Source organism: Agelaius tricolor, unplaced genomic scaffold (assembly GCF_023055355.1).
Source record: "Agelaius tricolor isolate 1412-34295 unplaced genomic scaffold, bAgeTri1.0.p SCAF_25, whole genome shotgun sequence".
In the NCBI taxonomy this organism is placed as follows: domain Eukaryota; kingdom Metazoa; phylum Chordata; class Aves; order Passeriformes; family Icteridae; genus Agelaius; species Agelaius tricolor.
Window position 1 is genome coordinate 7674471 of NW_027269285.1, and position 21325 is coordinate 7695795.

A 21325-nucleotide genomic window follows, 5' to 3' on the forward strand; every position below is an offset into this window, starting at 1 on the left:
ATTATAAGTGGAGCATCACATGTGGATATTCCATGCTTCTTATTCTCCATTCCTTTTTGCCTTGTGTTACCTCTGCCCCTTGGCAAAGAGAAGTGGCAGGTGTGGGGGGACACTGGCCTTTGTCACTGAAGCCCTGGCCCCTGCATGGGGGTCCTGCTTTTCCATTTGTTTCACTGAACCTTCTCTTGGTTTTGTCTCCCAGCCGCAGCTATGTGTTCTCATCCCTGGCCACCTCAGCTGTCTCCTTTGCCACGGGGGCCCTTGGAATGTGGATCCCTCTGTACCTTCACAGAGCACAGGTTGTGCAGAAGACAGCAGAGACCTGCAGCTCCCAGCCCTGTGGCACCAAAGATAGGTGAGAGCCAGAGTCAGCTGCTTCACACAGGGGGAGAGGGGGTGGGGGTTATTTACCAGAGGAAACAGGCAAGTCCCACAGAGACAAGGTACTAGAATGTCTGTAATTTCCTCTAGGTCCTTGTAACAATGATAGGAAATGCTGGGGTTGTAAACTAGGCTTTATTTCTCTTCTTCATTGCATGAAGTCAAACCGAGGGAGAAGCAATGACCTCAGCTCTGTCTTAGTTCCCAGGCTGTGGTGCAGAGCAGAAAAGAGAAATCCTCTAAGGAGGATGTTTGGAGAGCTGAGAATTTGGTTCCTTAGGACCCAGAATAAGCTGGCAGGTTAGGAAGCCCCAGTGGTGCCTGTAATTCAGAGGTTGGAATGGTTTCCCTAAAGCTGCAGGGACTAATCCTGTAGGCTTTTGTTTCTGTGTGAGGCAGGACTTCTCTGTTTTATTGCTCTGTAAACTGCTGTGTGTGCTGAGTTTTGCTGAAGATGTCCCAGAGATCTGGGACACTTTGGGCTGGAGTGTTTGATGTTTTACAGTGGTTTGTTTTCAGTCCTGGTTATGGAATATCACTTGCAACACATAAGCTGTGAAAAGTAATTCTTCATTTTGTGATTTACATTGGGGGCACAAACCAAGAAATGCTATAAAAGCATTCCTCCAGGTAAATAACAGATACTAAAAAAGCTTTTTGTCAGATCTTTTGCTTTTTAGCTCATGAGGGAAAATAATATTAGGGAAACCTTCTTGCCATAACATAATCCCATCTCAATTAAGGTAGTTAGTGGTGTGGAGTCCATCAACCAGGGTGTCCAGCAGGCAAGCTCAGGCTGTTCCACAAAAATGCAGTGAGCCAAACACACAGCTCCAGCCTGACTGCCTGCCTGCTGTTTACAAAGAGAATTTCCCCCTCCTTGATGACACCTCAATTTTGAGCTGTCCTCAAGCTACTCTGATGTGGTTGCCCAAGGCCCTGTAATCCAAGTCCTGCACATATCATATGGAGAATCCTCCTGGCTCTTTAAATTGAAATTAACTCATTTCAAATGTATAACCTAACAGCAAAAAGCTTCTTTGAAGTGGCCTGAAAGGAGTTATAAAGTCAAAGTATGTTGGAAATCACTGGTGTTTAAGAGTCCTGTTAGGTTTCCTTGCCCTGAAGCTTCCTGGTGCCTGTCCATGATTTCCCCTCATGTGATCAATGAAATGTTATTAATTAGTTTTTTGCATACATAATTAGCTGGGCAGGCTCTTCCTAGGAATCCCAGTTCCACTGAGGGAAGCAGTGTGAGCCCTTTGCACCCCTTTGCCCATAGATCACAACCTGTGTACAATGATCAATTTCCTGTGCTGTGTTTTTCTTAATTGCAGGGGGAAAGGGCTAAAATCATGAGCATTTGTTTTATTTAAAATTTGCAAAGCCATTATGCAAATGGTGCAAATTAGTCAGTTTACCCTAATAATTATATTATTAATAATAAAATAACAATACCTAATAAAATAATAATAACTAATAAAACAATAATACATAATAAAATAATAGTACCTAATAAAATATAATACCCAGAGACTATGCCCATTTTGGGGAAAAACTCCAAAAAAATCCTCCCACATTTCTCTTATTTTCTTTCTTTCTTTCCTTTTTTTTTTCATTTTTTATTTTTGGACAGTTTGATTTTTGGAGCAATCACGTGCTTCACTGGCTTCCTGGGTGTAATCACAGGGGCAGGAGCCACCAAATGGTGCAGGTCCAAGACCCAGCGAGCTGATCCTCTTGTCTGTGCTGTTGGGATGCTGGGCTCAGCCATCTTCATCTGTCTGATCTTCGTGGCAGCCAAGAGCAGCATTGTGGGAGCCTATGTAAGTAAAATCCTTTCCATATGCCAGCCCCTAGCAAACTCCTTGAGGGCTGTGTGCGTTTCTGTCCCCTGCAGAAAGCCTGGGATGTTCTCTTTGCCCTTCTGAATGTCCTTCTTTTTGCCTCTTGGCATGCTGGCACCATCTAAGTGTGCCTGAAATCTCAGCTGCTTATCCCTGCTGCCATCAGAATTCAGAGCTCCATGGAAACCCACAGCCTTTGGGCTGTTCTATCTGCACCTCAATCCACACCTTTATTGCTCTTGCCTAATGTTTTGGTACAGGAAGATTGAGCACTTCCCTTGCAGTGAGGGTGATGTAGCTGCAGTGGTACCAGATGACAATTACAGTGTAATTTGTCTGTGGGCAAGCTTCTGGCTCCCTTCCAGTACCATTCATTTCCACAACCAGGTGGATTGCACCAGGCCAGTATTAATAACCCAGTGATTTCAATTTGTTATCTGTGTTACCATAGCCCAGGAACCTACAGTGCTTGATGCTGCACAAATGCAGATTAAAATGTGGCCCCTCCCTGAGTGCTTATAATTGAATTATATGAAAAGATATCAAATAGATCCAGATAAATAGAATGGTTTGGGTTGGAAGGGACTTTTGGAGGTCATCCAACCCCCACTTGCACTAGACCTTGCTGCTGAGAGCCCCCTCCAATCCGGCCTTGAATATTTCCAGGAATGAGGCATCCACCACCTCCTGGCCACCCTGTGCCAATGCTTTACCACCTTTTAAAAAAACTCCTTCCTTACATCCCATCTAAACCAACCCTCTTTTAGTTAGACTAAAGGGAAAAAGAAAAGCTCAACTGAAATAATCCAGCCTCAGGCTAGAATCTTGCTTTCAGCAGGGAGTAGAAATCCAGGCACTGAACAAGTCTCTGCTTCCCTTTTAATGTCGGAATGAGAGAAGCCTGGGACCTGGGAGAAGTTTATAAAGGGAAAGTATGAGATGTTTGGAGTAGTGGGCTCCCTTCTGAAGCCCACCCTTCCCTTCCACACTGCAGCACCTGCTCATCCAGCAAGGAGAATTCCTGTACAAGTGACCAGCCAAGTGCTGTTCCTCCTTTCTCTGTGTTTCCACACAGGCCTGGCCATGGTTATTTGCTGAGTCTCTCAGCAGCTGCCACACTTATGGGCAAGCACAACCAGAAAGAGTGAAAGTTCAAAATCATTAAGACACAGCCAAGAATACCTCCTCTGGCTATTTAAGATTCAGGTCTCTGGTTTGTGACCATGAACTAACATTTGAACTGGCAGAAAATGCTCACCTCAGCCAGCCTGTTAGAAGGTGTTACTGGTTACCCTCCTTTCATTGATCTATCACACCCCTCACCTGCTCCCTCCACCTCTTTGTGCAGACAGAGCTGTGATTTTCTCCTTTCCCAGACCTAGTGACAGACATGTTCATTTGTGGTGTTCAGTCTCTTTATACAGAAACTTCTCCCTTTCTAGGCTGGAAATACTGTTTTCAGAAATTGTGCAGCAGGAGGTGGCTATTAATCTCATTTTTATCTTTTTTTTTTCTATTTTTTTAATAGCCATGTGACTATTCTGCATTGTTTAAGTATATAAATATAGATGGTATCATTTAAACAATCCTTGAAGCAATTTATTTTATTATGGATGAGCAGTAAATCTAATAAAGAGTCAATGATTTGCAAAGGAAGTTAGAGCTGCATATGGAGGTGGTGTAGGGAATATGAGCCTATTTGTGATCTATTAGGCTGGAGCAAGAAGCTCTGCCTCTCCACAGCCCCAAATACTCTGCTGCTGGAAACCTGATGCCCAGAAAGAGGGGACAGGTCTGGCTTGGAGCTACCAGTGTCTCATTATTGTAGCAGAGCCACACTGAATTGACTTTCCAAGGCAAGTTTCTAAGACAAACTCATGTTTTTCCATGCCATTCAGAGAGCTATTGCAATCTTGCAGACTTCCAGAGAGTTCCATTCCCTTGTATTTCAAGGAGAAGAGGAGTAGGGGGCCTGCATTGCCAGGTTGCATGGTGTAGCAGTTTCTCATTGCTCTTTGTTTTAAGTCTCATTGGTCCATAATGAAGAGTTCTGTGGCTGGTGGGCAGAATGATGGGCCAGGTTCCTTATCTCAAAGTCCATGATGAAATCTCCTGGAAACAGTGCAGTAAAATTTATGGGTTGATTTTCCTGTCTCTGATGTCTTCCTTGACAGCTTGTGCTGGCTCACATCCTTGAGTTCTGTGTCTGTGGAAGGCAAGGCAATGTCTGTCCCCCAGCATGGTGGTATTTGCCAACCTTCTGTACTGTGGCTGTCCTCAGGCTTCTGTCATGGATCACACCGTGCAAAAATTGACAGTGAATGTTTTTGCAACCCTCCTTGGCTCAGAGCCTTAAAATTCTCACTTCCAAGCCATTAGGTGAGTTCCCATGAGATGATGTTCTCTCTCACTGGGAGAGAGAGCTGCAGTGGCCACCAGATCACCATGTTCCTCCCTGCTTTAGTTAACAGTTGGGAGCTTTATTGCTGACTGATACAGGCATCAGCTTCAATGAAGTGTTCAGCACTCCAGCAAGAGCCTGCAGAGCCCTTGCTTTTTAATTTCTTGGTTTTATAGGTTTTTATCTTTCTGGAAAAGACCTGAATTTCCATTAACAGGATCACCCTGCCCCTTACATGCTGTGTACTGTCTGCTCTCTCCCTCCCCTGAGCTCTGTACTGTTTCTCTCCTGCTTTGTCCTTTCTTGCAATTGATTTTGGTCCCTGGGGGCAGTTGCTGTTCCCATTCTGTAGCAGCCACTCCCACCTGAGGCAGGTAGACAGGTGACTTTATTCCAGCCAATCTTTTCATACTGATCCAGTAAATTATTGGCAGTGGTAAAGTGGCTGGCAAGGTGGACTAAAACAACAATTCTGTATAATTTAGCTGCCCAGACACCTGTATTTCTCTATTTTACTATCTTGCTTGGCTGTATAGTCCAATCACTTCTTACTCAGTTTGCCTTGCAGCGTGTGGATTTGTGTGTTGTAATCCAGCTCCTTAAAGCACCAATTTGCATATCTGTAAGTCCCACTTTTCCTGAAATGCAAACTCTTTGAAACTTGGTTTTCAAACCTGTCTCTGGAAACCCATTATGTGTGTGGCATCATCATCTCACAGTGCTCAGACTTTTCAACTGCAGATTTTACACTTGTTTAAATCTCCAAGTGACTGGAGAGAGGTGCTCTGCTTTGCCTTCCTTTGACACTGTTCCAAATTCCTCAATTTCAACATCTATTTCAATTCCTCAAAGACATTTTATGGTCTTGCAGAAACAGCAAATCCCAGGGTAAAACCTTGCCAGAGAGCTTTTACAGCAGCTTAGTCTCAACCCCAGGGACTTTCTGTTGTCATGTTGTTGGTGACCTGCCTGCTTCTGAGGCATCAATATTGCCCAGAACTGAGCTGGAGGCAGAATTGCTCCAAATTCAGGAGTACATGAGGGTGTGTTACCCACCATTTCAGAGAGAAATACAAATAATGAAGATACTGATAGATACACCCTTTGCAAGCAGTCATGGAAGGCATTTGTCACCTGCTTAGAACTTGCTGTGAGAGCTGCTGGTGTGTCCACTCTGAACCCTGCTTTATTTATCATTTTTGGGAGTCAGAACTGGATAACTGATCACTTAAACAGAAAAGCACAGATGAGCAGTCAGACACCAAATGGACGTGGTGAGATGTTACACAGCACAGCTGGAGCCAGAAACAGATTTATATGTAGAGGTGAAGTCTCAGTGTAAAATGAGGCTTCAAAAAGTGTGTGAGGAGTCAAAACTGTGAGCATTTCAGGAGCTATAATCTGCTCTGGGGCTGCCCTATTTGCTGGAAGCTTCCCTGGAGCCTCCCTTCTGCAGAAATGCCACATATCCTCACATGCCCTTTGCAGTGGGTGAACTCATTTTTACAAGCCCCCATCAGCAGCTGAAGGACAGACTTTTTAATGTATCTTCTATCCTGCTTTTTGATCTTCCTCTTGTTCCTCTTTTTCTTTTACCAGTACCCAGCTATTAATCACATGTTTCATGGATTGGTTGAAACACACATTCATCAGCTCAGAACTGGTGTGCTCTGAAGTTTGCAGCATTTCAGTGATTTATTTAAAGGACTTGTGCTAAATTCCTGCACAAGGGACACGTTCTTGCTGCCTGTAGCAATTCAAATGTGTGCAGTTCATACCAGCTGAAGGCAGCAGTTGCCTGCTTGCAGTGCTGGCAGGACAGGCTGATGCTGCATTGAGAAGTGTGATTCCACTGTTGCCAAGCTCAGTTTGGTCTCTCCAGCCACAGAACCCAGCAAGAGCAGCTGCAAAGCTGTAGCAGGACAGATTTCAGAGCAGGTCTGAGTATGGATCTGGTACCCATGGGACACATGGCATCAACTCCTGAGAAGCACCTTGGTTTATTGGATGTGTTCTTACCTTGGCAGTTGTCATTTCCAGGGAGAGCCAGTCTCAAGGCAGACCCATGGACAGTGGGAAAATGGAAATAGAGATTTCATAAGTGCAGCTGGGCTGTAATGACTGGCTCAGACACCATCACAGAGGAAGCAGATCCAGTTACACAGAAAAAGGGGATGGGGAGGGAAAGTATTTGGGAAACAAAGACAATTTTAGAAACAAATAGAGGAAGCTTCTGTAGGCCAGTGCATAAGACTTGCTAAATAAAGCACATTATTCCTGGCAGTGACAGGGTGGTCTGAGGGGTTTGAGCAACCTCATCTGGTGTGTGGGACAGACAGTGGCAGTGGTCACATCATGGCACAGCTGCCACTCTTGCAGTTCTGTGGCTTTTAATGTCTCTTGCTGACCACCTCCACAGAGGCAAGGATTGTATTTCACCACAAGACACTGATGTAGCAAAGGCCAGAGTCAATTCCAGTCTCCACTGGACAGGAATTACCTGTGGAAGGCTGTCAGGGAGGGAAGGGATCCTCCAGAGCTCTCTGCAGAGAACCTCAGCTGCTTTGCTGCAGAGCTGAACACAAAACTTGGTTCCCAGGAATGGAAATAGCTGTGCTTTTGGGGAGCTGTGGCTTTCTTGCCTTTTCTAACTGGCTTTTTGGAAAAGAATAGTGCAAGTTGGACTTGATGATCCTTAAAGGGCTTTTCCAACCTCAACAATTCTGTGATTCTAAGTATGCAAGCCTGGGGCTGTCTCTTCATGCTGGTTTTTCATGTTCTTCTAAAATCAAATGTGTCAGCCTTTAATTTAGCTGCTCTGTAGATCATAAACTTAGTTTACAATAACAACATTTCAGCCCTCTAGAGCTCTGATACAAGTCTATGGTTTCTTGATAGTCAGGATAAACCACAACAGCAACAAGGAGTGTGCTGTGTAGGTATGAGAAAAATACACAACAAAAGAAAGTTTGTGGCAGGTTATTTTTCCTCTGAATGCCAAGTGAATAAATCTTCTCCTTTTTGTGTGTTTTGTTACAACAGATTTGCATTTTTATCGGAGAAACTCTTCTGTTCTCAAACTGGGCTATCACAGCAGACATACTAATGGTGAGTGCACTTTGGAACAGCCTCTTTCTGTGCTCAGAGCTGTTTGGCAACTTGCAAGAGCAACCTGAAGTTCACAATTTCTTCTAGATCCTAGTCCCTACTTTAGCCTGTTCTGGTTTTCATTCTTAGTATTTTTACTTACTGAAAAGTGACATAGGGAGAAAGAAAGAGAGAAAAAAGATCCTTTGTTCTGAGCACCAGGGAGAGATGTCCAGAAAGGACAACATTTCTGAATTCAAATAATTTCCCAAAATTTTAAGTGTTTTTGCAAGACCCCCACATGCAGAGAATTCAGGGAGCATTTCCTAATGGTCAGCATGGATGTGGGCTCTGTTAGCAATAACTCAGCTTTGTTCTGCAATAGGAAATCCTTCCCTCCCTCCTGTGACCACAAAGGCAGCCCATCTACCTACCATTCAACACATACACAATAGAAACCCACCTCTGGGAGAGCAGAGAGGAAAAGAAAGTATAAAGAATTTTTGGACCATGTTCACCTTGTCCAAGAGGAAACTGTCAGGGACTTTTCAACTCATGTCCTTCATTTTCTATTCTTTCTCCACCACAGAGCTTTTTAAGTCTTTCAAATCAGCAAGCTGACCTCAGCAGCCCCATTTTCACATGAAACAGTCTGGACATTTGTTCAAGAGCTCTGCATGTTTTGTAGAGGTTTCCATCAGAGCCCATCAAACAGAACTTGTGTTGAAGCCCTGTTGTGAAGGAGGTGTTGCTAATTGTATGAAAAGAAAGGCACTAAGGCACAGGACCATTACAGGACTTTCCTGAGGTCTTTTGTCAGCTTGTTGACAGAACTAAAAATATAATCAGTCTGGCATCAATAGAAAACTCCCTTGACTTGTATTTGCTGGTTATGCTAACACCAGCAAGGAAACAATCGGGTTCAGTATTCTGAGATGTAAAGATAATGGTGTTGATGTATTGGTTCAGCAAAGAACTTCAAGCCTCTGTGCTTAAGCTGTGTTTATGTTGAAGTTCAAGGTTGTGTTTATATTTTGAAGTAGCTCTGCAGTTGCCATCACTGCATTGCCTGATGAACTTTCCATCTTTCACTCCTTTGTGCAGGGAGCTCTTTGAGAGGTGGGGTGGGGTGGTTAAATCCTCTCCTCTCAGTGTGGGTAAGCTCAGAGAAACAAAGGTTGTCAGTGTACTCTGGTAGCCTTGGGTGGCTTTTAATGCCCAAGGTTCCTCCTGCCAGCTCTGTGGGGCTTCCCTGGGGCTTCCATGGGATTTTGCAGCTTGTGCTGAGTTCAAGGCTGCTGTGGCCATTCATAATTGGGATCTCAACACTTGCACAGATGTGCAGCCTGGAGACAGCTGTGCTGAGGAAGAAATGACAGTACAATGTGTGTAGCTGCTCATTCCTGCCTCCTGTCAGAGCTTCCTGTTGCATCCTGCCCCTGGCTGTGGTGTTCCCAGGAGCAATCCCAGCTCTCTCCACTCAGAATTAGTGGAGAGGTTTAAATAGCAGCTGGTTTATACCCTTCTTAACACTGGCTGGCACAGGTAAGGGCTCAGCTGGGGTGGTCCCAGCTGCCAGGAGGGAGGATCCTGTCAGACATGTTCAAGGTCTTCCAGAAAATCTGGGCCAGAGACAGACCTGAAATTTGACCTGTGTTGTCTCAAGGTAACCCCAAAAGATATTTTCAACCAACTGCTCTGTTCTGTCAAGGGTATTAGGGCTACCATCATTGGCCCATTTAATTACAGAGGTTTTTGTGTTGATTTCAATGTGACTTCAATGTCCTGTAGCTTTTTAACAGCTTTTATAGGATTTGCCATCTGTCTTACCAGCATCCTATAGTCAGTTGCATTTTGTAGGGATGCATTTGCAGTTATTTATGTTGCTTTAGTGCAAAAGAGTTCCATAAGAAATGATTGGAAATAATAGCTCAATTTTCCAAAACACAGCAAAGAAACTAAAGCCATGTTGAAAAATGGATTTTGGTAATTGCTGCCAGCTTTTCAGCTCACTGTTCTCTGGTCTGTTTTGGAAAATGGACTAAGTGTTGTATATCATGCCCAGCTTGATGCATTAACAGCATGAGTGGATGTGTGAAAGTTTTAAAGAAATAAATGTAAACACCACTTAGATGAGGTCAGAGTAGAAGCAGACAGGCTGGAGAGCAGACAGAGCACACAGGGGATGAGAGGGGGCTCAGGCTGACAATAGGTGAGAGCCAAGGCTACAGCCACGTTTGACAGACAGCTTGGTGGGAAGTCCTTGCCAGACAAAGATGTGGAAATGCTTTAGCAGATGCACTTTATATGTTTGGCAAATTAATTTTCCTGATTACTATTTATTTGGTGTAATCAGAAGTGTGTCTGCTCTTGCCTGAGGCTGGGAAGGAGTTTAAAAGCATTATTAGCCTAAGCTTAACAACACTTTTATCCTATACATAAATATTACCCTGTTTTCATGGATAAAAGCTCTCAATACTGCCTGAACACTGATTTCATTATGCCAGGAATGAGGCTTTTGGAACCTGCCTCCCAGATGATCTCTCACAGCTTTCCCAAGTTTTACAGATCCCATGATTGCTCAAGAATCCTATCGGGCAAGTTGTTAAGGACCTCCAGAGGCTTTGCAAGTTTAATTTCCGTGGCAAAACAAGGATGTTTGCTTATTATCTTCCAATTTAATTGTTGGCTCTTCCTAGCTGTGTGCTTGCATTGCATCCCCTGCTCCTGTTTTTTCTGCAGTCCAAGGTGCCAAGTGCTGGCTCTGATAAGCTGTCAGTGCTGCAGAGCTCTGCACTGCCTGAGATCCTGAAAGGCTGATATTTGTTCTGAATGCAAATCTGTACAAAACAGGTCTGATTCTCCTGAGCACAACTCTCCATATCTCCTCCCAGGCACATGCTCAGATGGTGCTTGGGGAAAGGGGGGATGTTTTGTATGGAGCTTGCTAATTATGAAACAGATTTCATCAGCCATCTTTGCAAATTGGCCTTAAAATTACCAGAACCCCAAAGTAGCATTAAAACTGCCTCATAACAGCAACAATGAATGAGCTTCAGTGCATCAGGCAAGTGTGGAACACTCTGAGACATGTGCAGTGTGTGGGGCTTTGTGGGAATCTGGAGCTAATAGTGGGGGTTTCATCCATCCCACATCTCAAAAGCAGAGGTGATGGACAGCGGCTTGGAATTTTTGTGTAAGAGCCATGAAGCAATTTAAAGTGCCTCTATTTCAATCACAGTCTCTTTAGGACTTTGCTGAGAAAAGCCATCCTCCAGTTTATTCATAGTCCTGACATTCATGCAAAAAAATTGCTCTGCATATTTCTATTTTCTTTTAAAACACGAGTTCTTTCTAAGTGGTCATGACCTGCCATGGAGAAGCTGCTTTGATGTTTTGTTATAAAGTCAGAGTCTTCCTTTAGGCTTGAAACAGGCACAGACTGGTGCTCAGCTGTGCCATAGGCATGTAGGAATGTTGCTTTTATTCTGATTACCTTCCCTAAAAATAAAACCCAGTTATTTATTTAGTACAAAATGCTGCCCTATTTTTATAGCCAAAGATAAATTGCATTTCCAGAGGTTCTTCTTGTTGTTTCTCAGAGTGTCTCCACACAATACTCAAGTGCTGCAGGTTAGATTTGAAGGCAGGGGAGGAATGCCTGGGAATGAGGGAGCACAGCCCACCCCAAACCACCCAAGGGCTGCAGGTGGAGGTGTTCTGCTCTGGGAACTGCAAACCACAGCAGCCTCCTTTCTCTTCATTTAGGAGCATTGTTTTTAGAGAGTGTCTGCCTGGCTTTTGTGGAGGGTCTCTCTGGATCCCAGCCTTGCCCTTTTCTGAGCAGCAGGGACAGCTGGGCTCTTTCCAGGTTCTGGCAGTGGCTGAACAGTGCTAGTGCATGTTTTCTTTGTCTTTGGTGCTGAAAGAGGCCAGTTTGAATTGTCCTGACCCAGAAAGGGCAGCAGAGTGCTTGAGAGAGTAGAGTTTCTATTCAAGCTTAGACATAAACATCAGAACTTCCCTCTTTGGCTCGTGGCCTTTTCCTGGGAGAGCAGTGATCTCTCCTGTGCTTTCCCCATTATCTTTTCTCAGACCATCTCCTGCTGGTTTCATCACAGGGAGGAGATGTCAGCAGCCATCCCTGGCCTTTCTGAACCTCTATTTAAAGAGCAGGGCTGCTTGGTCAGCCCCCCTGCCCATCCTCTGTGCTGCCTCTGAACCTGGAATCAGGGATGAGCCAGGGCAATCCCACAGGCTTCCTCCTTGGCTGCTGTGGCTCTCCCACCTCCAGTTTCTGTGGGATGTCCAAACCAGGCTGTGCATGGTTTGAATTTAGGTCTATTTTAGTATTGAAATGCCCATTTAGAGTTATAATTTACTTCTGTCTTCCAAGAACAGTAGATGTTTGCTACCAGCTGCTTCCTGTCCATCTGAACAAAATGGTTTTTTTTAAGTAGGGATAGGGTGGAGTATTTTTTGTTGTTTTTTGGAGGTGCTGGTTTAAACTTTTTTTTTCTTTCTTTCCAATATGTTTTTCAAGGATATCATATTCATTTGCTTGCTACATGTTGGGTTTTTGCTTTGAGGGGGGCTTTGTCTCTTGAATTCCAGAACAAATATACCAAGTTTTTTGCACTTCATGGTGTTTCAGCTATCAATAACTTCTTCAGTTAAGCTGGAAACTGAACTCCTATTTGCAAAACTGTGTTTGCATAATATAGCTACACATGCAAAATTATGTCTAATATATCCATATTAGAATATATTATATTCATATATACAGATATATAAATGTGTATTCATGTGCATAAATATTTATATATGCATGCACACATATGATACAGCTATCATTAAGATTTCTTCCTCTTATTAGCATCAATTCACTGCCACTCCCTGAAAGTGGTAAATGTTTAATAAATGTGCCAGTTATTTTGTCTTTTTGCTACAAAAAATTGATAGAATACAGAACCAGGCAGATTATTTTCTCCAGATTAACATAAACTTTACAGAAAGAAAAAATATTTTAGGTTTTAAATTTTGTGTTTCACATTTATGCACAACTCTTGAATTAGGTAGAATTTCACTTTATCTACTCAGATGCCCTTTCCCAAAGAGCTCCTGCAGAATATTTCTCCACTGCCCCTGTGTGAACTGGGCCAGGTGGGAAGAACAAAAATAACTCACTCTTAATTTTATTTTTTTCTTCTGTCTGGTCTATCCAGGTTGCATCCATTATCTGCCTCTTGGGGGAGTGGGAATGAATTGTGAGGCTGTGCTACTGTTCACATCCTGACCTTTAGCACATTTCTGTGTCTCTAATGAAGTTTAGAGCTAATTTTCCTCTTGGGATTTCTCCCTTCAAGTCGTGTTCTGAGATCCTGGATGCAAAAGGAGGGCAGGGCCTGACATCCACAGCTGGCTGGGTGCTCTGGATCTGAACATATCTTGCTCTTCTGTTGCACAAAAGAAGTTGAACAGGGTGCCTGCTTAATACATGGCATGAAAGTGCATTAGCAGTGTGCCTTTGCAGCTTTGTCAAAGCAGGGATGAAAGAACTGGCAGCTCATCTGATCTCACATGGTAAACCCTAAGGAAAAGCATTTAATCTAATTTAAGTCATAATTCAGAATTGTCTGTGCTTGGAATGAGATGATAATTTTAAATAGGCATCAGTTCTCTTGTAGTGTGGATTTTCTCAATGCTCTTTATTTTGTTTCTGGTTCTCTGGTGATTCTTTCCCCTGCCCTGTGAGGAATAGTTCAAGCACTGCAATGTGCTTTAGTCCTGTGCCCTGAATGAGTCCTCCCTGCCAGCCAGCCCAGGTAAAGGATCTCTGTGTATCTCTGGCCATTCCTGAAATGTCACATTTCATTTATAAATTACTTTGGGAAAGGATTGCAGGATCCTGGCAAGGCAGGGATTCTAAAGAAAGATGGAGGCAGCCCATCAGAGAGAAAGGGGATAAATAAAAGTGATCATGGTCTCCAAAGGGCTAAACAAGAGTCACTCCTGTCAGAGGCACAGCAAAAAGCACAGTGAGATCAGTGCTTACAGGCAGAAACAATGCTCACTTGGATTCAGAGACCTATTGAATTCTTCATTACTTCCAGCCTTTAAATCAAGACAGGATCAATTCATAAACTGGGATATGTGGACTTGATGCAGATGTCCTTAGCCAGTGTCTTTAACAATTTATGCCAGAGACAATTACTTTCTTCTGCCTCTAAAAAGTCTATTATAAAATTAAGGTCATTCCACAGGACAGGGAGTTGCTGGGTTTTTTATTTTTTAATTTTTCATCCCCTTCCGTGGTTAGGGCTCTGTTATCTCTGAGCTCTAGTCCCTTCATGGGGAAGTAATTTGTGTTTTCCACTGCTCCTGTGTAATCTGACTGATTCTGCATGACCTGGCTAAGGGTGTCATGTCCTATTAGAGGAGTGGAGGCCAAAATACAGGATCTTGGCTGTGGAAAATTTTCCTAAGGTGACTTTGTCACTTTCACAAATGGAATCACAAATTTTTGAGAAAAATGTGAAGTGGCTAGAGATGGAGTGGGAAGGGAGGCTGTGTGACCATGACCTTGCATACTGATGTGGATTGCTGGTAGTTGAGGAAACAAAATAACTTTTGTTGTGGAACAAAGCAAATTTCCCAGGTTGCAGCTCAGTCCTTGAGGGGAAGGCTGATGGTGTTGAGTGTAGGAGCATCAGGGGCAGGATGGTGGGGATGGACAGAGACAGAGATCTCTGAAACCAGGGCTTGGAACTTGGGGTTTATTGAAAAGGGCCTGGGTGCAGGGCCCTGCTGGGAGCTGCAGCCACAGCTCAGAGCAGGACTGAGAGAAATAAAGAGAGAGAAGGCAAGAGCCTGGTACAGAGGATGAGAGAGTGAGGTTCCCATTGCAATACCATAAATCTTCTTCTGTGTTGAATATTCTCATTCTCACTAACCAATCCAATCCAAGATACAAATCCTATAGCATTTACATGCAGCCTGTAAGAATCATTACATTACCATCCTGTGTTACATTTTAAACCCTAAAAACTCCTCTTTGGGCCCCTTCTGCCAAGCTGTGGGGTCTGCTCTGACCCTTGGGCCTGTCTGCAAGCAGAGGGTGTTGTTCCATCAAAAGGGGATCACCTTCAGCTGGCCACACCATTGTTTTCCAGTTGTTCAGTAACTGAGGTATCTCAAAGCTTGCTTTCATTCCAATCTCACTTATAGTTTCCATATTCTCAAAATCTTTTCCCAGGCAATTATATTTATAAGGCTTTCCTGTTTCATCTTCCCCAACAGTTGAGCAACTTTACATTTTATTCTTCCCATCAGCAAAGCAAAATGCAGTCTGAGGAGCAACAGCAAAGTGTCTTGTGGGCAAAGCTGATAATGCAAGCTGAGAGTGGAGCAGAGAGGGCAGAGCTTCCTCCCCTCAGCCCCTGCCAACAGAGCAGGAAGGGTTTCTGTGGCTCCCAGCTGCCTGAGCCAGCCATGGACTGGCCAGTGCTCTGTCTGGGTAGCTGGTTTGTTTTGTGCTGCCCTGAGCAGTACAAGGCAGATGGGCAGGTTCTTATTTCAGCTTCTTTACCTGTTTTTGTTTCTTTCCCCTTCTCTGCAGTACGTGGTCATTCCAACTCGCCGTGCAACCGCAGTGGCCTTGCAGAGTTTCACTTCACACCTCCTGGGAGATGCTGGCAGTCCTTATCTCATTGGATTTGTAAGTGCTCACAGCAGGCTCTGGCAGGGTTTGCTCTGGTTTCCAAACTGCTCATCTGAAATGCCAGGTTAGGTCCTGCTGGGAAGGAAGGCCTGTGTCTGTCAGCAGAATGGGAAGTGCTGCAGAGCAGTGCCACTTTCTTTACCTGGTTGGGTTGTTGTGACCTGCAGTTCAAGCCAGGGGGGACTACTTGGGTGTGGGAAATGAGCTTCCACATCTTTTTAGCCTGAGGTGTTTCCAGCTCTGGAAAGAGAGAGTGTTCTTGCTGTGGTGTGGACATGGGGCCCAGAGAAATTAGGTTGGAAGAGAGTCATGTGTGTGTTTAGCTGTTAACTGACCTCAGAAACCAAATACTTGTTTGTTTATGGGCAGCAGCACGCAGCTGTACCTGCTTTGTGTGACAGTAAATCACAGAACCACAGAATATTCTGGGCTGGAAGGGACTGACAAGGATCATGCAGTCCAGCCCCTGGCCCTGCACAGACACACCAACAATCCCACGCTGTGCCTGAGGGCAGTGTCCAAACTCTCCTGGAGCTCTGGCAGCCCTGGGGCCATGGCCATGCCCTGGGGAGCCTGGGCAGTGCCCAGCCAGGGGTTTTGTTAGTGCTCCTTCCTGGGGTGTTCACTCTGGGTTCATTTCTGTGAAATTGCTTCAGTGGCCTTGGTCTGACTGAGGATCTCCCTTCCTTTGCCACCCTTATCCTCCTGCAGAACAGAACAAGAGACCCAGCTCCAAAACCTGGCACTCAGAGAGAGAACAGCTGAAAATAAATACCCTGGGAAGTGTAATGAGGAAAAGAAATCTGGATATACTGGGGAAATGTCTTTTTCCTTCAGTGGAGTTTGCTGCATGGAGTTTCAGAGATCACAGATCATAATTTATAAAATATAGCAGCTTCCACAGAAATCCATAAGCGACCCTGTTCCTGGTGTGTTGAAAGTGCTGCTTCCCAGGGATGTAACTGGGATCTTCACTGGTCCCATCTCCTGAGAGACAGGACTTTGATGTGCTCCTCCAGCTCACACAGAGCTGCTGGGTGCTGTGGGGCTTTTTTTATTTTTTACAACCATCATTGCTCATCTATTCATCCTGTAGACACCAGTGTGTGTAGCTACACATATTTATTTATATATTCTTAATTTTGTGAGTATATCTGTTTAAATATACATCAATGTTTACTTTTGAGTGGCAGTGCTGTGGCTGCTCTGTAGCCCTCTGAAGCACACAGGAAAAGGCAGATACAGATAAGACTGAGAAGACCAAAGAAATGAGAAATCTCTCAAGAGAATAAAAATGCACAATTTAGCTTAACTCCTTATTTACTTCAATGTTCTGGGCACCTGGGGAGAAACAATCTTATTTTAGAAGTTATTTGAAGGTGGCAAGAACAAAGGAATTGCAGGAGAGGCTGCTTCATGCAGGGCAGGATGTGGGGAGTGTGGGAGAGGAGAAGGAGCCAGGCAGGGCTGGGGCAGGCCAGGCTGCCTCAGGTGACTGCTGCATGTTCATCCTTTCCCCTACAGAAGAGGGATGTCCACGAGGAATTCCTAGGGCCCTGAATGATTGCAATTATTCTTGAAAGTTGCCTGGGGCTCTTTGATGTCATAGATTAAAAATAAAAGGTCTTTGGTTGTAGAAATAATGTGCCTTGCCCTCCTGGTATTCAGAGATCAAGCAAGTTGTGAGTTACTTAAGGATTTCTGGCTGAAATATGTAGAGCCCCAGTTTAATAGCTGCTTTAGGCTTTCTTTAGACTGGGAAAATATTCGTTATTATTTTTAATTATTTCTGAATTCTTCGCTATTATTTTTGAATTATTTTCGTTTTCCAATGCTGTAATTTTTGGGCAGTTGTGATTTGGGAGGAGGTGAGGCAGGTCCAAGGCTCTGTGCAGCAGAGGAGGAGTGAAGCCCTCATGCCATGATGGAGCCAGCATCCCTTTGTGCAGCCTCTTTTCTGGCTGGGCTGATTCATCCTCCCCCTGTACCAGGACTGAAAGGTCAGCCACAGCTCCACATAACATAGAAAGCAAATACTATTTAAAGTGAAAGGACAGCCAACTTCTGCACCAGAGCTAAGGCAGGCACTGACCCTGAGTGTTAGAAACCACAGGAATTGTCCAGCTGCAGTGCAGGATGGAGAAACCCCATGCAGCATTAAACCCCAGCTGGGCAGGCTGCAGAAGGGGCTCAGATTCTGACCAGGATTTTCAAGGCAGTGTGTGAGGGCTGAGGAACCTGCTCCTGCTGGATTTCAGGGAAATTTGGGAACCTGATTCCCACAGTCCTTCTGGGAATCCCCACCCTGAGGGCATCAGCTCCCACTGCTGTGACTCCAGACTCTTCACAAGGCAGACCAGGAGCAGGGGAAGGTTTTGAAGGAGAGCAGCAGAAGGCCCTGGAGGTGTCCAAGGAAGGATTGGATGTGGCACTCAGTGCTCTGGTCTGGTTTACAAGGTGGTATTCAGTCACAGGTTGGACTTTACCATCTCAGAGATCTTTTCCAACATTAATGATTCTGTGAGCTGCAGTAACAGGCAGGCTCAGAATGGGTGAAACTCAACCTCCTCATCACTTGGGTTCACCTGGGATCTGCTGTGTCTTCCAACTGCTTCAGAATTCCCCTGGAGTTCCCCCACTAGATGATCAGTGCCTTGATCAAACATGGCTGGAATCCTACATGGTTTGGATGAGTTAATAGTGAGATTCCTTCCAGCAATGCTCTTAATAAAGAGCTGGGGACCCTTGTCCTTGTAGGACCGAGCTGTGGCAGGCAGTTATCTCTGCTGGATACCAATAAAGGTGGTATTGATCTTAAAATCCCTGTATAAAACACAGAAGGTGCTGATCAGCCACAGCCTCAGGTGTGCAGTTGCTGCTGTGCTCTGTGGTGTGTCCTGGAGCTCAGGGTCACACTCAGACTTTCTGTCACTTCACTCCATTCCAAATCTTGCACTGCAGCTCCTTAAACCACCCCAAGCAGCAAATACACGTTAGTGCTTAAAAGCTGAGTGGCAGGGAGCACATATGTGTGGCTATTTTTCATGTCTCTTTAAATATTGATAACTTCTATTGTGGTAAAAAGGCTTAAGATTGACTTACAAAGGAGTTATGCAAATACAGCTTTAGGGTGGCAGCTGCAATTTGCATAAAGCTTTTCTACATGGCAAGCTCTGAGATCATTTACTGTAAATCAGCACTGCCTGCTTATTTCCAAATAAGAATAGATATTGCTGCAGAAGTTCAGTAGATGAGACAGCTTTTATTCCTAGAGAGCTGCAGTTTTTTTCAAGATCTTTGTGATAACCAACCTGTGGTTTAAATAACTCCTTTTTAACACCTCCAGAGTCACTCCACACTTTATTCTTGAGGCAGTAGGTGAGAAATCTCACCTGCTCAGTGCATTGCACCCAAATATGTGTAGTACTTTTCTGTCTCTGACCACTCCCACGATTGCTGGAGCACAGAAGTGTGAAGAGAAATGCCCCAAATCCCACCATTACTGTTGAGTATCAGATAAAGGTCTTCAACTGCTGCCCAGACAGCATTTCAGACTCAGAAGAGCAAGTGGAGGGAGCTGGCAGCAGCACATGAAATAGTTAACTCTAGTCAGGCTGCATCACAACTCCAGCTCTTTGTATCACTAACTCTGGTTTGATCTTGGTTGCCCTTTAAAATAAAACAGTTGTAAGTCCATGCTCCTGTGTCCATCTGTGCACAGGCATGAACCTGTCTTCCCTGCTCAGGGTTTACATCATCCTTCTCCTTGTGTCCCCCTCCACTCCCTGACTGCTCTTCTGCTTCTGGAAATCTGAATGCAGGCAGAAGGAGAGTTTTATTTCAAGGCTGTGGCTTGGGACTTTTTCTTTCTTTCCTTTCTTTCTTTCCTTTCCTTCTTTCCTTCATTTCTTTTCTTTCTTTTCCTTCTTTCCTTTCCTTTCTTTCTTTCCTTCCTTCCTTCTTTCTCTTTCAAGTCTGTAATTTGCTGAGCACTTTCCTTTCCTTTCTTTCCTTCCCTTCCTTCCCTTCCTTTTCTTTTTTCTCTTCCAAGTCTGTAATTTGCTGAGCACTTTTCTCTTCCACCCTTGCCTGTGATGCCAACTGCAGGACCTGCTGCAGGAGGTGCTGTCCCTGTGTGCCAGGCAGGTGCTCTGTGGGCACACACTGCCCTCACTGCCCTGCTGCTGTTTGCTTCAGCTCCCTCCCATCTCCTCTGTGCAGCTGTTCAGAAGGTCTGAGGATGAAAACCAGTCTGTATCTCCTTGTCCCCTGGCCACATCAGCCTGTGAGAGGCTGTTCTGAAGTGCCAGAGGTTGCTCTCCTCCAGGAGCACCTTGGATGGACCAGCACTGCTCCCTGGACTCCTCTGGTGGTGGCTCCCATCCTTCCTGCCCTCCTGGGCTGTTCCAGTTTTACTGGAGGGACACCACCTCCAGCCTTGGCACCTTTCGCTTTTCTCCTTCCCCAGCTTCCCTCTGAGCAGGTTGATAAACCTAATGAGCTATTTAAGCAGCAAGAATACTAATGACCTTCCTTTAGCAAGTAGTTAGCAGAGCAGTGTTAATTATCCCTGGTGCAGAGTGTCAGGGCAAGCAGATCAGAATTTCATTAGGGGCAAGGCAAGAAAAACTGTGGTAAATGCAGCAATTAAGATACTTTTTAATGAAAGTTATACCTGGAGGTGCAGATTTCACAGAGTCTTGGCCCAGTTTGAAACAGCCTTTTTGTTGATTTGGTTTGAAGGAGTTTACCTCACCAAGGATATCTGTATGGAAAGTAGCTCTATGTGTAAAGACTTGCCTGCCTGAGGAAGCAGAATTAATGTATTATGGTTTAAAATTTATATTTTATGGCTTAAAATGCTATGGCTGCTTCAGAGTAGGACATGCTTACTCTGGAAGGATATTTTTTCCAGTTTAGTTTGCTAGACTAAAACAGACCTCAGCCCACTGGGAGTCAAATCCACTTCTGTCTGACTTAAAACCAGGGTATAGCAATGAAGGGTGGGGTTGGGATGTGATGCTGCAGTCTGGGTGTTCTGTCCCTGGGTGACCCATGCAGCCATTCCTCAAACATGGCCCATTAGGTGCCTGCTGGGGGTTACACAGCCCTGTCCCTCCTGCCAAAGCAGGCTAAGAGATGAGCTCAAGGTCAAAAAGGCAGTATTGTCCTGAAACAAAAATGTGCAAAATACTCCCCTGCTGTAACATTCACATTCTCTGAAAAAATCCTTTCTCCCAGGGTTCTTCTCCTGGGAAGCTGAGAAGCCTCAGAGAAAAGGAAAACAATTCTGATCTCATTTGCTTCTCCTGTGTTGTGCTCCTGTGGAATGGGTTTGGAGATTGTTTACCCACAGGTGATTGTTCCATTGCATTCTGCTGGGAGTTGTTTTCACTCTTGGGCCAATCAGGGCCAAGCTGTGTCTCCAAGCTGGAGAGAGTCACCAGTTTTCATTATTATCTTTTAGCATTCTGTAAGTATCCTTTCTGTATTCTTTAGTATAGTTTAGTATTCTTTAATATATGATAGTATCATAAAGTAATAAATTAGCTTTCTGAGAACATGGAGTCAGATTCATCATTCCTGTATTTGTTGGGCCATTTCCCAGCAAATACAATATCCTGCCATCCCTCTCTGGTTCATGGACCATCAGGAGATATCCCAGTGCTCTTGTGGGGCTGAGGATGGAACAGAGGTCTCTGTCTTGTTGCCTTTTGCAGCCATGTTCTAATATAGTGTACATGGGTCTGTATAAGCAGCATCTCCCATCAGCTGATAGAGTTGGTAGATGAATTGTGACACACATTTATGGTTTTTAGTGTTTTTTCTTTCCCAAGTGCCAGCTGCCTGACAGGTGTGGTGAGACCCTGATGGCACCACTCCTCCTGC

At 44.5% G+C, this 21325-nt stretch overlaps 1 protein-coding gene across 3 annotated transcripts in view; it reads left to right on the plus strand.

Annotated features, from left to right (window-relative positions):
- LOC139599891 (sphingosine-1-phosphate transporter SPNS2-like) overlaps window positions 1–21325 on the plus strand; it is a 136179-nt gene that overhangs the window by 90096 nt on the left and 24758 nt on the right. For 2 of the 3 annotated variants that reach the window (XR_011682341.1, XM_071447582.1), the window contains exons 7-10: window positions 203–355; window positions 2018–2207; window positions 7672–7737; window positions 15335–15433. Coding sequence is in view for 1 of the 3 variants with exons in the window: in XM_071447582.1 (XP_071303683.1) it covers window positions 203–355; window positions 2018–2207; window positions 7672–7737; window positions 15335–15433 (508 nt within the window). In the remaining 2 variants the exon portion in view is untranslated. The remainder of the gene's footprint in view (window positions 1–202; window positions 356–2017; window positions 2208–7671; window positions 7738–15334; window positions 15434–21325) is intronic. The other variant, XR_011682342.1, reaches the window with a different exon arrangement.